General features: G+C 45.9%; 1 protein-coding gene across 1 annotated transcript; it reads left to right on the forward strand.

Moving 5' to 3' along the window:
- Positions 1-6267: 6267 nt before the first annotated feature.
- On the forward strand, positions 6268-13160 carry MUCL3 (mucin like 3; the record flags this gene model as incomplete). The annotated part of the gene is made up of 2 exons (XM_039851202.1): positions 6268-6357; positions 11911-13160. Coding segments are annotated over exons 1-2 (1332 nt in total), but the record flags the coding sequence as incomplete, so codon positions are not given.
- Positions 13161-13163: the final 3 nt, after the last annotated feature.

A 13163-nucleotide genomic window follows, 5' to 3' on the forward strand; every position in this document is an offset into this window, starting at 1 on the left:
CCCTACTATCTCTGCAGGTCTCCCCAGTGTTGCTGCCAGTCTCCCCACTATCTCTACCAGTGTCCCCACTATCTCTGGGGACATCTCTGCTGGTGTCCCCACTGCCTCTGCTGGTCTCCCCACTGTCTCTGCCAGTGTCCCCACTGTCTCAACAGGTCTCCCCACTGTCTCTGGGGACATCTCCACAGGTCTCTCCACTGTCTCTATGACTCTCCCCACCATCTCAGAAAGTCTCCCCACCACATTCTCAACAGTTTCTTCAGCCTCCGAGTGTTTATCCAGCAGTCCTCAGACTTTAGCTCCGACCACTTCTAGGAGTGTTTCAGGAACAGTCTCAACACTGCCAGGTGATATTTCTGTTGCTCAATCCATCTCTGAAGGACTCTTTAGCTTGGCCCACAGCTCTGGGTGGGGGCTTCCTGCTCCCTGTCACACATGAGTCGGCAGTTCCCCAGAACATCATGAAGCCGTGCTCTGCCTTTGGTGGCTATCCAAGGACCCCTTTTCTGCTTTTCAATTTATCAACTTTTTCTTTTGTAGTTAGTGCCTTCTGTATCATACCTAAGATGTTCTTTTGTCTACTTCAAGATCACAAAAATATTCTCATACATGTTCTTCCAGAAGCTTTATTATTTTAGTTTTCAAGTTTAAGCCTGTGATCTATCTCAGATTAATTTCTGTGTATGGAGTGAGGTAGAGGTAAAGGTTTGATTTTTTCCCTAATGAATAACCAGTTTCCCCCAAACCATTTATTTCCAAGACCCTTTGTCTCTCCCCACCATTGCATTATGTGAGTACCTTTATTGAAAGTCAAGTGACTGTGAATATGTAGTCTATTTTTGGACTCTGTTCTGTTTTTCTATTTGTCTATTCTTTCTCCAGTGGCACAGTGCTTAATGACTGTGGCTTTGAAGCAAGTTTGGAGATTTTGTAGTGGAAGCCTTTCATTTCTGTTTCTTTTTAAGATTGTCTTGGCTATTCTCAGGCTTTTCATTTTTATAGAATCACTCCATCAATTTCTACCAAAAACTTGCTAGGATTTTGATTGAGGGAGCACCTGATGTAATTTCTCCCTCTGCTCCCACTTGATTTTCTTCCAGACATTTTTTCCCCTCTTCCCTGCAAGGATCTGTCTCGCCCACCACAGCCCCTGGATCTGCTCCAACTGTGCCTGGGACTTCCACATTGAGCATGGCTGTCTCAGGAGGTTCCACTCTCACAATAGCTGGAGGGTTACCATATTCACTGGGCTCAGTGTCTTGACCAATAAGACACTCTTATTTGCCTTGGGTCATTTAACAGTAAAATATTGCTTGAGCCCATTCTCTCTTATTCCTCTGCAGCCATGCCTAGCTCCTGGAGACAGGAATGTAAGGACAGGCGTTAGTGCCTGCTACCAACTGCATTTTGAGTATGTCTGAGGATGTTCCCAATTCCTAAGGGGGTTTTGGTGCCTCTCAAGCCTTTGGTCAGACCAAAAACCAGATATCTGTTACCTGATTGCTTCCTTGAAAGGTTTTCAGCTTCCGTCCTCATCTCCTCCAGAGGTCCTATCATTCTTCCTCTCTCTATCTCCTTCTTCCCCTCCCCTTCAATCCTAGCCTCCCCCCAGACAATCCTAGGTCAGGAAATGAGTGAAGGAAAGACAGGAGAACAGGCTCTGGCTCCTCTTAGTGACCAGAGTCAGGGTGGGGTGAGGTGGGTGAGGACTGGGGCTCAGAAGAAGGAGAGAGGCTCACTGAAGGACCCTGCCAGTGCAGAGACTGCAGATCGAGAGAGACAGAGACAGTGGAACTTGGGATACGAAGGAGAGTTCAGAAAGATCGAGAGAAGCAGATGTCAATGAGGAGTTTAGAGACTGACAGACCTGTCCACAGGTGTCAGGGAAGAGGCGACAGGGTGTGGATTGAAGACCTTTAAAACCCTCTCCATTGAGATTCTGTTCCCAAGAGGATAGGCAAAAACTTCACAGAGAAAATGTCGTCTTAGAGTTGTATAAACATGAGCATCACAGAAGGAAAGGTGGAAAGTCATGGAGGGCAGTGGGATGTGTGTGTGTGAGGGGGTGGATTTGAGGTCCCACCTGCTTTGATCGCTGTCCCTCTACTCCTCAGGCCTGAAGCCTCAGGAAAAAGGCTCTGTCCCAGACTGGGCCATTGTGTTGATCACTCTCACTTTGGTGGCAGCAATCGTCAGCTTACTGTATTGTATCAAAAAGGTGAGTGAAACTGGTCTGAATGCATGAGTCCCTAAGGCCGGTGGGGCTGGGACCTGGTGCCCTAGGGTTCTGAGAAGAACAAGGACTTCAGAGAGAAGTAGGACAGCTTGCTATACTTAGGGAGGGATAAGGGGAAAAAGGAACTCGTTTGGGTGGCTGAGAGGAAACATTGACCAGGCAGGGATGGGAGCTTGGGGCCACTGACAGAAAATCTGAGGATTGCTGGAGACTGACCAGCACGCGGAAGGCTAAATCCAGCTCTTGGCAGTAAAGAATGAGCTCTGTGGAGCAACATTTTGAATCCTGGCTCTGCCATTACAGCTGTGTGATCTTGTATAAGTTACTTAAACTCTCTGTGCTCCAGATTCCTCATTACTACTAATAATGAGCAATACTTAAATAGCATTTATTATGTGTCAGGTGCTGTACCTATTTTAGTTCATGGCAACCCTGTGATATAGGTAATACTGAGGTAATTGAGTCCTAGATAAAATGAGAATGATAGTATCCATCTCAAAGGGCTGTTGGAGGATGAAATGAGCTTATGCATATAAAGCACTTAGGTGCTTGGCACATAGTAAGTGCTCAATAAATTTGTCTGCTTCATTAGTATTGTTTTTGCTGGAAGAGGAGCACTGAGAAGCTGAGTTGTGGAGAAGAGGCTGCCGTCCAGGTTCCTGGCGCCCTTGGTTAACCCATCCTATCCATTCCTTATCTCACAGGCCTGCCAGTTCCGGAAGGAGATGAGTATGGGGTGTGGCTGTGGCTCTGTGACCCCTTATGGCTGCCACCACGAGGCTACCAGCCAGCGCTACTTGGTCAAGTGAACATGGGTCAAGATAGCCAAATCCTTCTTTGGCCTTCTTCTTCCTCCCTTAAACAGACTCATTCAAAACAAAACAAAACATAACAAAAACAAACTCATGGAGGTAGACAACAGATTAGTGGTTCCCCAGGAGATGGGGGTGGGAATGGGGATGGGGTGAGGAAAGAATGAAATGGGCAAACAGGGTCAAGTGTATGGTGATAGATGGAAATTAAACTTTTGGTGGTGAGCACCATGCAGTATATACAGATGTTGAATTATAATGTTGTACACCTGAAACTTACATAATGTTATAAACCAATGTTACCTCAAAAAAAAAAAAAGACATTTGGGGGACAATTAAGAAAAACTAAACCCCACCCTACCAAAACAAAAAAAGACACAATCTTCCATTCGCATTAACTGGGACCATTTCCTGAGGGTGGATTCCTGTGGCCAGGGGGCCCCAGGTCTCCTCCACCAACAGTGTAAGGGAAAGTTCACTGAGGGGGAGGTGGAGATTTCAGTCTGGCACCTGCTGTCAGCATGCCATCTGACACCTAACCTTTCTGACAGTTTCTCATCTGTAGAAGGAAGGACCAGGACTAGATGGTGTCCGGGGTCTTCCAGCCCTCATAGCTTCTGGCTCCAAGTAGTTGGAACCTTTGCCCCTCACCATTTCTTCCCATTCCCACTCTTTTTCCCAACTATCAGAGATGCTCCTTAGCTGAGGACAATTTGCTTGGGCTCCTTAGGACACAGGAGGGGGACTCCCCCTTCACAGCTCTTTTCATATGGTGCCCCCTTGGGCTGGCTCCATAGAGCCCTGATTCTCTCAGCTCAAGACAGGTGAGGAATCCTGCTCTGCGATGCCCACTCTGGGTGGGTGGTGGACACAATTCTTGCTAAGTAAAACAGCATCTCCTCCACTGGTCTCCTAGCCACTGTGTATTTATTTGCTCAAGTGCTTGGGTTTTGCCGTGAGGCAGGCACCAGCTGAGTCTGGCCTCTGCTGCTTACCAGCTGTATGACCTTGGGCAAGTCACTTCTCTGATCTGAGATTGTTTATTCTTATCTTTAAAACAGGGCTGACATTGCTATCCTCAGAGGTTATAACAAGATAAGGCGCTCAGCACATTCTTTGGTGTATTGAAATGCTCTAAGGTCAGTAGCTAGTACGGTTGTTTTGTGACCAGCTCTTCAGTCTGTAGCTCAGACATAACAACCTCGAATTACACTTGAGCCTCCATCTACCTCCAGGTTCTTCTACCCCATATACCTGGGACCTCTAGGAGAGATTGGAGCTAAAAAGAAGAGAGGATGTTTATTTACATAATGAAAACAGATTCTCAGCCTCAGCACTATTGACATATAGGACTGAAGAGTTCTTTGTTGTGGGGATGGTCTGTGCATTATAGAATGTTTAGCAGCATCTCTGCTTTCTACTCACTATATGCTAGTAGCAGCCCCCTTCCAGATGTGACAAGAACGTCTTCAGATGTGACAAGAATGTCTCCAGACATTGCCAAATGTCCCCTGGGGAGCAAAATTGTCCCTCCTTGTTGAGAACTACTTTCTTAGAGGCCTGGATCTCTGGGGGAAAGAGCGGGCTGGCATATTAGTGGAAAGGACTCAGTCACTCCTGAGTCCAGATGGAGTTACAAGGGAGGGCCTGCCTCTGCCTCAGTTTTCCCATCCTGCAGGATGCATTGTCTGAGAGGCAAGCTGCCCAGTCTGAGTAGTCAGTCTTGGCCTGACTCCAGGGAGCCTCATTCATCTCTCATTAATCACATTAATGAACAGTTGACCTGTTCTCTTCTTCCCACCTATTCCAGCCCTGCCTACGGCTTAGGGACTAGTCATGCCAAATAATGGGAGGAATTCACATGTTCAGCTATCTAGTTCTCTCATGAGCCCCATTACTACAAGGCCTTGGCTTCTTGCCTTCTAGGTCCTGGCCTTCACTCCCTGTGCCTGCACCACTCTCCTAGAAGGGCAGTAGCCAGCTCTGGCTTCCACTCCATTCAGCTCACTAAACACATTGATTGTCCACTGTGTGCCAGGCACTGATCCAGAGGCTGAGGAGGCAGCAGTGACCAAGGCAAAGCCCTTGCCTGCTGGGTGCTTACTTTCCATGAGAGGAGACGCACAGTGAACAAATTAAGTGAGCAATGGGGTGTGACTTAGATACCTTGACCCACAGCTTTCTCACTCCTTAGAGGTGCCCCCCCTACTCCCATAGTCTGTCCTGTGCCACCCCTAGACACTGCTACTTAGGAGCCTAGTGTATGAATTTGAATAATCTCTGACCCAGTGCTTGCTTCAGGCAAGGAATCAGGAGGAAGGGAAGAGGGAGACTCTGGGAGATCCTAGAAAGGGAGGATCTGCATTTCTGTGTAGGGGTAGATGGGGGCTTGGAAGCAAGAAAGGGCCTTTGGGCTAAGGTGGGGGTGAAGGGGTGAAGGGAAGTCAGAGTCTCCTGTAACTGAACATATCTGCCAAAGATCTCGGCCTCAGTGCTTCTGGGTGGCCTGAACCTGTCTTTGTCCCTGGTGAGGCATGCGATGTCAGATCCTGGGGTTTTGTGTCTGTCTGGTCTCTTGTCTCTGTCACTGACTTAACCATCTCTATATGCTGTGTTATCTCTGGACATCTGGGGGTGCCTGTGTCTGCAGTGGCGGGCCACGTGAGGGCTTCTTCTTCTTTGCTCTTTCACCTGATACTCATGAGCAGCTCCACCCAGGGCAAAAAGAGTGGCCATGTGTGAATAAGAGGTGTGGAGAGCTGGGCTGATGTGAGAGAGACAGGAGAGTGAATGTGAAGCTAGAGAAGAACTAGAATTTGAATCTCCTCCTGAACCCAGGCATCCAATCTTCCTCCTCCCCATCTTGCCCAGCCAGAACTCAGTCCTTCTAGAACCCTGCCATCTACTCCTCACTTCTCCAGAACCCTGGAATCCACCCCCCCCACCCAATGCTCTCTCCCTCCACTGGGCTGAGTCAGGAGCCTGCCCTCTCCCAGCTCCTTTTCCCTCCCTCAGATCCCACCCCTGTGGCAGGCACCCAGGTACTTGGCTCCCTGACGCAGCACCTGCGGTCTCCCATTATCAGGGCACCCCTGTGGGGTGAGGCAGCTTTGTTTGTTTAAGGCTTAGGCCTGAGGGGCCCCAACCCCCATGACGTCAAATCTGGCCCCATATAAGGTGGGAGACCCCAGCCCACAGCCTCAAGCAGCCGTCCAGCGCAGTCGAACATGGCCCAGCTGGCTCACTGCATCCGCTCCACCTTTGGCCTCCACTGCTGCCTTCTCTTCCTTCTAGCTTCTCGGGAGGCAGGTAAGATGCCCTCAGAGGCAAAGGGGTCACCATTATACAGGGGATAGAAGACAGAGAGGGCTTGTTTCTTAGCATTTATAAGGTTGAATGACCAATCATAGAAATGACCTGTGGATGAATGTGTGTTGAGAAGAGAGTTAGGTATGAGGCTGTTGCATACAGTTGTCAAGGATGTTTACTGCTCAAGTTTGCTGACTGAGGGGCATGTCGGAGATGAAATTCAGCCTAGGTTCTGCTCCTTCTTTTGGTTGGCATAAAGCCACTGTATAGGCTGACAGTCCTTGGTGGGCAGCAGCAGGAACCTGACATTCCCTGAGCATCTGCTATGTGCAAGGAACTCACAGGGGCTCAGAGTATTTCATCTCATTTCATCTCCTCAAATTCCCTGAAGTGGTTAATAATATCCCATTTTATGAGGAGAGTGAGACTTTGGGAGGTGAGGACCTTGCTCAAAGTCATGGAGGCAAGCAGGTTTCTACCACTCCACACTGCCTGCTGCCCTTGGGAGGTATGGGGTTCATTTCTCTCATGAGAGTCCTATTTTATGCTGACCTGAGTTCCAGTCCTGACTCTGGCCCACTTGATTAGTTCACACATCTATAAAATGGGAAGGATGCTACCTGGACAATGCCAATCATTGGTGTTTACTGAGCATTTACCATGTGTCAGGCATTGTTCTAGGCACTTCATCCGTGTTTACTTATTTAATCCTCATGGCAACTCAATTAGATGTGTGGGGTTTTGTCTCCACTTTATGGTCAGGAAATATCCCCGGGCTTCAAAGAGAAAATGAATATGGAAAAGTTTAACAAGCTAAGCAGACTCTACAAGATAAAGTGAAATCACCAAATTATTTCACTTAGTTAAGAAACAGTTCTGTGACTGAACCCAGGGAGCGGAGATGCCAAACACAAGGGGAGATTGAAGGGGGCCTGGGTGAATCAGAAGAGGGTCTTCACAAGGTAGACACACAAAAATAGACCTAGAGAGGCTCTATGTCCTAGATAAAGTCATCTACAGTAATGGTGCTGATGCTAGGACCAGGGTCGGGAAAGTCGTGAGTCTGGATGCTCTGGGCAGTATTTGGGGCAGGGCAGGCTGCAGCTTCCCCTTCTAAGTGTGTTTGGCTAAGGGTGGCATTAGAGGATGTTTCTCTTTCTCTGAGCTCAGGGTCATTTTAGGGTCAGAGCATTGGGTAGAATATGGATGGTAGGGGCAGTGGCTGAAAAATTTTCAAGTTGCCTCTGCTAGGTCTCAGCAGTGTCCTGAATTGATGCCTTCCTCCCACATCGAGAGTTTTGGTATAGAGGCACCAGAGCTGCTGTCAGCTGCCCAATCTCACCACCTTCAGGCTGATTGTGCCATTTGCTGCTTTGTATTACCTCCTCCTGTGGCTGCCCAGGAAGAGGAACCTGTACGGGCAGAAGGGAATGAATCATGAATCTGCTCCACGCACATTCACTTTTGAGGGAGATTTACTTTAGGGCACAGGGCAGACTTAGAATTTGAATTCTGAGATAAGACACTGTGGGCCAGGTGAGTGTGTTCTGGGAGATGGTCACACTAGAGCTTGGCTAGTGAAGAGATGGAGAGGAGGGGTGCGGAAGGCAAGGGCGGCTGGATGTTCAGATCTGAAGAGGAAAGCAGGAGTGTGTGAAAGGTGGGGAGAGCTTGAGCCTGGGCTGGAGTTGGGATGCATTCAGAGTGGAACTGGGTGTGAGCACATGACTCTATCCAGCAGAGAGAGAGAGAGGCTGGGGTAGGGAGGGAAGAGTGATGTCTAGAGTGGATGAAGACCTTCATCTTACAGTTCTGGGAGGACCTCTGTCATTTATCCACAGGACCAGTGAGTTTCCAGACTTAGGTAACTAGATCCTAGAACCTCAGAGTCTGCATCATGCAGACACAGAAACATAGGTTAAATCATCTAGATTAAATCATCTCTGAGGAGAACACAGGTGAAGCTGGGATCCTGTGGAGACTAAAAAGGACCTTTTCCTGTGTTAAATGTTATTTCATTTAATTTCTATGACAAAAATGATATCTGCTTATTTTAGAAATTAAAAAATAGAAAATATTAGAAAGAAAAAGAAAATCTCTCTTAATACTCTCTAGCCACCTGGGCAACCATTTGAGTGTGTTTCTCTTTAGTCTTTTACTATGTCTGTGTTTTCGGTCACATATTGAGCTTAAAGTATATAGACATTTTAACAAGCATTTACCTACATCATAGCAAATGAGATAGCCATTTTTGAGAGGCAGGATACTAAGAAATACCAGAAATGCTCTTTTCGGGGAGACTGATCTGACAGTATGAGCGACTTAGCAGCTTGTCCACCTTCTCTTCAAACAAGTAAATGAAACAGATTGAACAGACCTTTACAGTTGTACATAGTTTTGATGCTGTGAGATTTGTTTTTATTCTTTTATCCAGGCTAAGCATCCATGTCCAGTGTCTTCTGCTAATGCCAGATTTTCTTCTCTGCCTATACCTCAATGACCAAAAAAGTTCTTTACAGGCCACTATTGCAGTCAGTGAAATGATTGTGAGAATTTCCTAGGGAAATAAAGTTGCTACCAATGACAGATCTACTGAGGAAAAGAGGTAGTCGTCTTTCATGGGGGTTTAGTTTCTGATTTGCGTCATGGCTGGGCCCAAGGGTTCCCTGCAGCTTTGACTCTTTGTGAATGGAGTAGACGTTTCTGAGAGGCAGATTTTACAGTCGATGGTTCCACAGCAGTGTGATGTGGATCTGAATTCTAAGATCAATTATTCGAGTCTAGTTATTGACTGTGTGGCTGCTGTGGTTAAAAGACAACTGGTGTCCCAGGACTGGGCTAGAGGCCTTTCACCGTCTTTCATCTCAGGGGCTCAGTTACTAACAGAGCATAAGTTATCCCTTGGTCTTTCAACCTTTGGAGGTCACAATATGTTGTTTTATACATAATGTGCATAATGAAAGTTGTTAGCAAGGCTTCTAAAGAGTTCATAGGTCTAAAATATTTCCTCATTCATTCATTAAACAAATATTTATGAAGTGCCTCCCTCCTTATGGACCAGACATTGTTCTAGGCCAGTGATGAATAGAAAAATAAAAATCTCTACCATTGTGAGAATTAAACAATTTATTGTACATTAGAAAGGTGTGAGTGTTATATTGATGAGACACAGAAGGAAGTGGCCCAGCAATGCTTCAGAGTTACATAGAACAGGTGGGTGAGGAGGGACACGGTGGACTGCAGAACACAGGAGAGCAGGGCTGTGGCTCCAGGTCCCCTTGCTATCAGGAGAAGAACAGGGCAAAGTACGAGGTTGTTTGAAAGACTACATTTCAGATTCAATAAATATTTTAAAGAGTCAGCGATGCTGCAGACTTTTCTGTTCCATCCTTCCTTTAATCCTCAAACTAAGCTGGTGCAGTTGACATCACTGTTATGAGAAACCAAGCCTGGACCCCAATCCTGTCCTTTGATTCTTTAAGGCCAGTGAAGTTGTCATTCTGCGCTGCTGCCTGCCTATTTATTTACTCTGTGGATATTTATTCACCCTTATCACATTTAAAAACATTTGAAAAGCCTGACTTTGCCAATCACTTTACCTCTTTGAACCTCCTTTCCTCACCTGTAAGACAGTAAGATCATACACTTGCCTCACAGGTTTGTGGTGAGGATTAGAAAAACAAGTATATAAACAGCATCCTTCAGGGGTTCCACAAATGTCGGCTGACCTACAGGCTGTGTAGTGTGGTAAGAACCTGGGCCTGGGCACCAGGAACCCAGAATGTATGTTCACTTCTGGCTCAACTTCTTACCTGCTGAGGATCCTTGTGGAGATACTTAACTCCTCTGAACCTTGTTTTCTCATATCTAAAAAGGGGAGAGAATGAGAAATAGCTCTCAACCCCAAAGGGTTGTTGTGAAAAGTAATGAGTTAATGTATGTCCTCATTTGTAGGACTTGCCTGTCTCACAGTCAGTGCTCAAAAAGTTGGCCAATGTTATTGCTGGGGATTGTGTGCAAGGCAACATTCCTTCGTGAAACTCAAGTTTCTTGGCTGTAAAATAGGGAAGTTGACAGTTTTTAAGGTGCCATGTGGGGAGCTGGGAGATCAATCACCATAGAAAAGAATCCAGAAAAAGAATGTCTGTGAGGCAACCAGCCAAGTGCCTGGCCCGGAAAAGGTGCCCAGTGAACAAGAGCTAGTAATGGTATTGCTGTCAAGGGAATCAGAGAATGGAGCTGGCATAGTCAGGTGAGGGCCTGACAATTCAGCCCTCTTCTCTCTCCCCAACCCTGATTTCCTCCAGGGACTTGGGCTTCTCTACTACCTTCACACCCTTCTTGTTCCACCCATATTTCTTTCAAGGACCGAGTTTCCCAGCCCCCAACTCTCCTTGTCATCAGGGAGGTGGGTGGATTACGATTTCCTGTGATTGGGAATGGGTCAAAGTTCTGGTTGCCACCTTGAACTAATAGAGACTGGAAACCTTAGTTAGGTAACAACACTATCTCTCTCATTCTTTGGTGATCTCCTGGCTCTTATTCTCCTGGCTGGATATCAGAGACATCTCCTCTGTCTCCACTGGTTGTTTTCCCACAGAATTAAGGCCCATATCTGTTCATTGATAGGGGTGTTTTCCCTCACACCCTGTCCTTAAACATAGTCAGTTTCTCCCAGAATACAGCTGCCTCGTTCATTCTTTTCAAGACCCCTGAGCAAGTATCTTTTTCTCTTAAGAGGCCACCTTCATCTATCCCAGATGGCTTTAGTTGTGATTTTTCTAAGAGTGGGATCCAGTGGCGGAACCAGAGAGTTGAATCATCTCATCTACTTCCCTCTATCTAGACCAAACAAAATGAAAGTTTCCCATTCTCCATTTCTCTTCTTATCCTTCTCTCACTCATCATCTGTTTCTATTTACTAATCCTTATGGGAAGTTCTGCCAGAGGTCTTACTTCAATCGCTCGCATTGTCACATTTGAGATGGAGCTGGGATGTTATGGACAGAAGAGGATTCTGTTATTTATTCCCTTTCTTCTCTGCCATCAAAAGGGAACTCCCTTTCATAAGTATTATATAAACCTTAGTGAAGCCCTTGCGGAGCAAAATGCCAGTCAATATCTGCTCTCAAAATTTATGATTTGATAGGCAGGGCAAGGGGTAGAGGTTGACAGGCACACAAACATCTGTAATTTCAAGATGAAGGTAGCAGGAAAGACTAATTAACAAATTTTTTTGTGAGCACTGAGATGAAGCTGAATCTTATCTGCTTGGAAGGATCAGGGAAGACATTATAAATCTAGAAAGATCTAAAAGTGAGAAATGAAGAGTGGAGGTGGAGAAGAGGTGAAGTGGCATTATTGCTGAAGGCACAGCCTAAACAAAGGTTCAGAGACTGGAGGTGAGAATGGAGATTAGTTATCATTGTATTCTGAGTAGACTGGCTGGGGAGATATATCTGGAGTAATAAAGGAACCTCTAGAGATGGAGGTGGGCAAGGAAGCAAGAAAGAACGTGGAGAAAGTTTCTTACTTGATTCTCTCCTTTTACAGGTGCTACTGCATTTCAAGAATTTCATAAAATTGGTGAATCCCCCAAATCTGGTCATTTATCTGCTCCTACCCCAGGCTCTGTTTATAGTACTCCGTCTGACCACACTGGTCTTCGTTTAGGACACAGCTCAATGGACCACATTAAATCTGCAGAAACCTATCGGCCTAAACACCATTGCAAATCCACACACCATTCCAAGCAGATTCACAAATCTATAGGTAACTCCAAAAACTCTGTAACTCATCATGAAGCTCCTCCTACTTCTGAACAAACCCCCGGCAATCAAGAAAAAGGCCCACTTATCTGGGACAAACGCTCTATCCATCCAACTGACTCCATTAACACACTTAAAAAATCATCTGATACAAAATATCCAACCACAAAATCCAAGAGCAAAATAACTTGTCCTAAGTCCAAAACAAGCAGACAGACAGTAACAAGAAACTCAAATAAAAGTGTAACACCTTTGGGAAATACCGTCATTATTTTAGACAGTAAAAGCACCACCTCATGCAAGACCACAACTCTTTCCCACAACTCAGTCAATTCAGACATTAACAAAAAACTCACATCTTCCTCAGAAAAAAGCACAACATTCACAAATATATCATACAAGGCTACAAGAAGCATAGAAATGACAGAAAGAATTAACAATCATACAATAGCTACTAATTACAAAACTACAGTTGTCTCGGATAAGACACAAACAAAGGCTAGAAAACAAACACCGGAGATGCCAACAGGAGCTGAGAAGCATACACAGACACCAGAAAAACCTACCTTTAATAAAAAAGAGAGCACATCGGCCATTATGATGGTGACAAGAACTGTAGAAATGCCTACAAAATATGGAAAACGGAGCACATCTGCTCATGTGAAAATGACCAGTGCCTCAGGAATGCCTACGAATCATCAACAACAGAGCACATTGGTCCATGAGAAGATGACAAGAGCTTTATCAATGCCTACAGAACGAGGACAACAAGGCACATTGGACCATGAGAAGAACACTAGCGCTCCGGCAATTTCCACAAAACATATACAACACAGCACATCGGCTCACGAGAAGATCACAAGGGTCCCAGCAATGACTACAGAACATGAACTACCGAGCACATCAACCCATGAGATGATCACAAAAACCCCAGAAACTCCTGCGGAACATGGACAACAGAGCAGCATATCAGCTCATGAGAGGATCACAAAGACCCCAGCGATGCCTACGGAACATACATCAGCAGAGGAGATCACA

The sequence above is a fragment of the Pteropus medius genome, unplaced genomic scaffold (genome assembly GCF_902729225.1).
Source record: "Pteropus medius unplaced genomic scaffold, Ma_sr-lr_union100, whole genome shotgun sequence".
NCBI classification, from domain to species: domain Eukaryota; kingdom Metazoa; phylum Chordata; class Mammalia; order Chiroptera; family Pteropodidae; genus Pteropus; species Pteropus medius.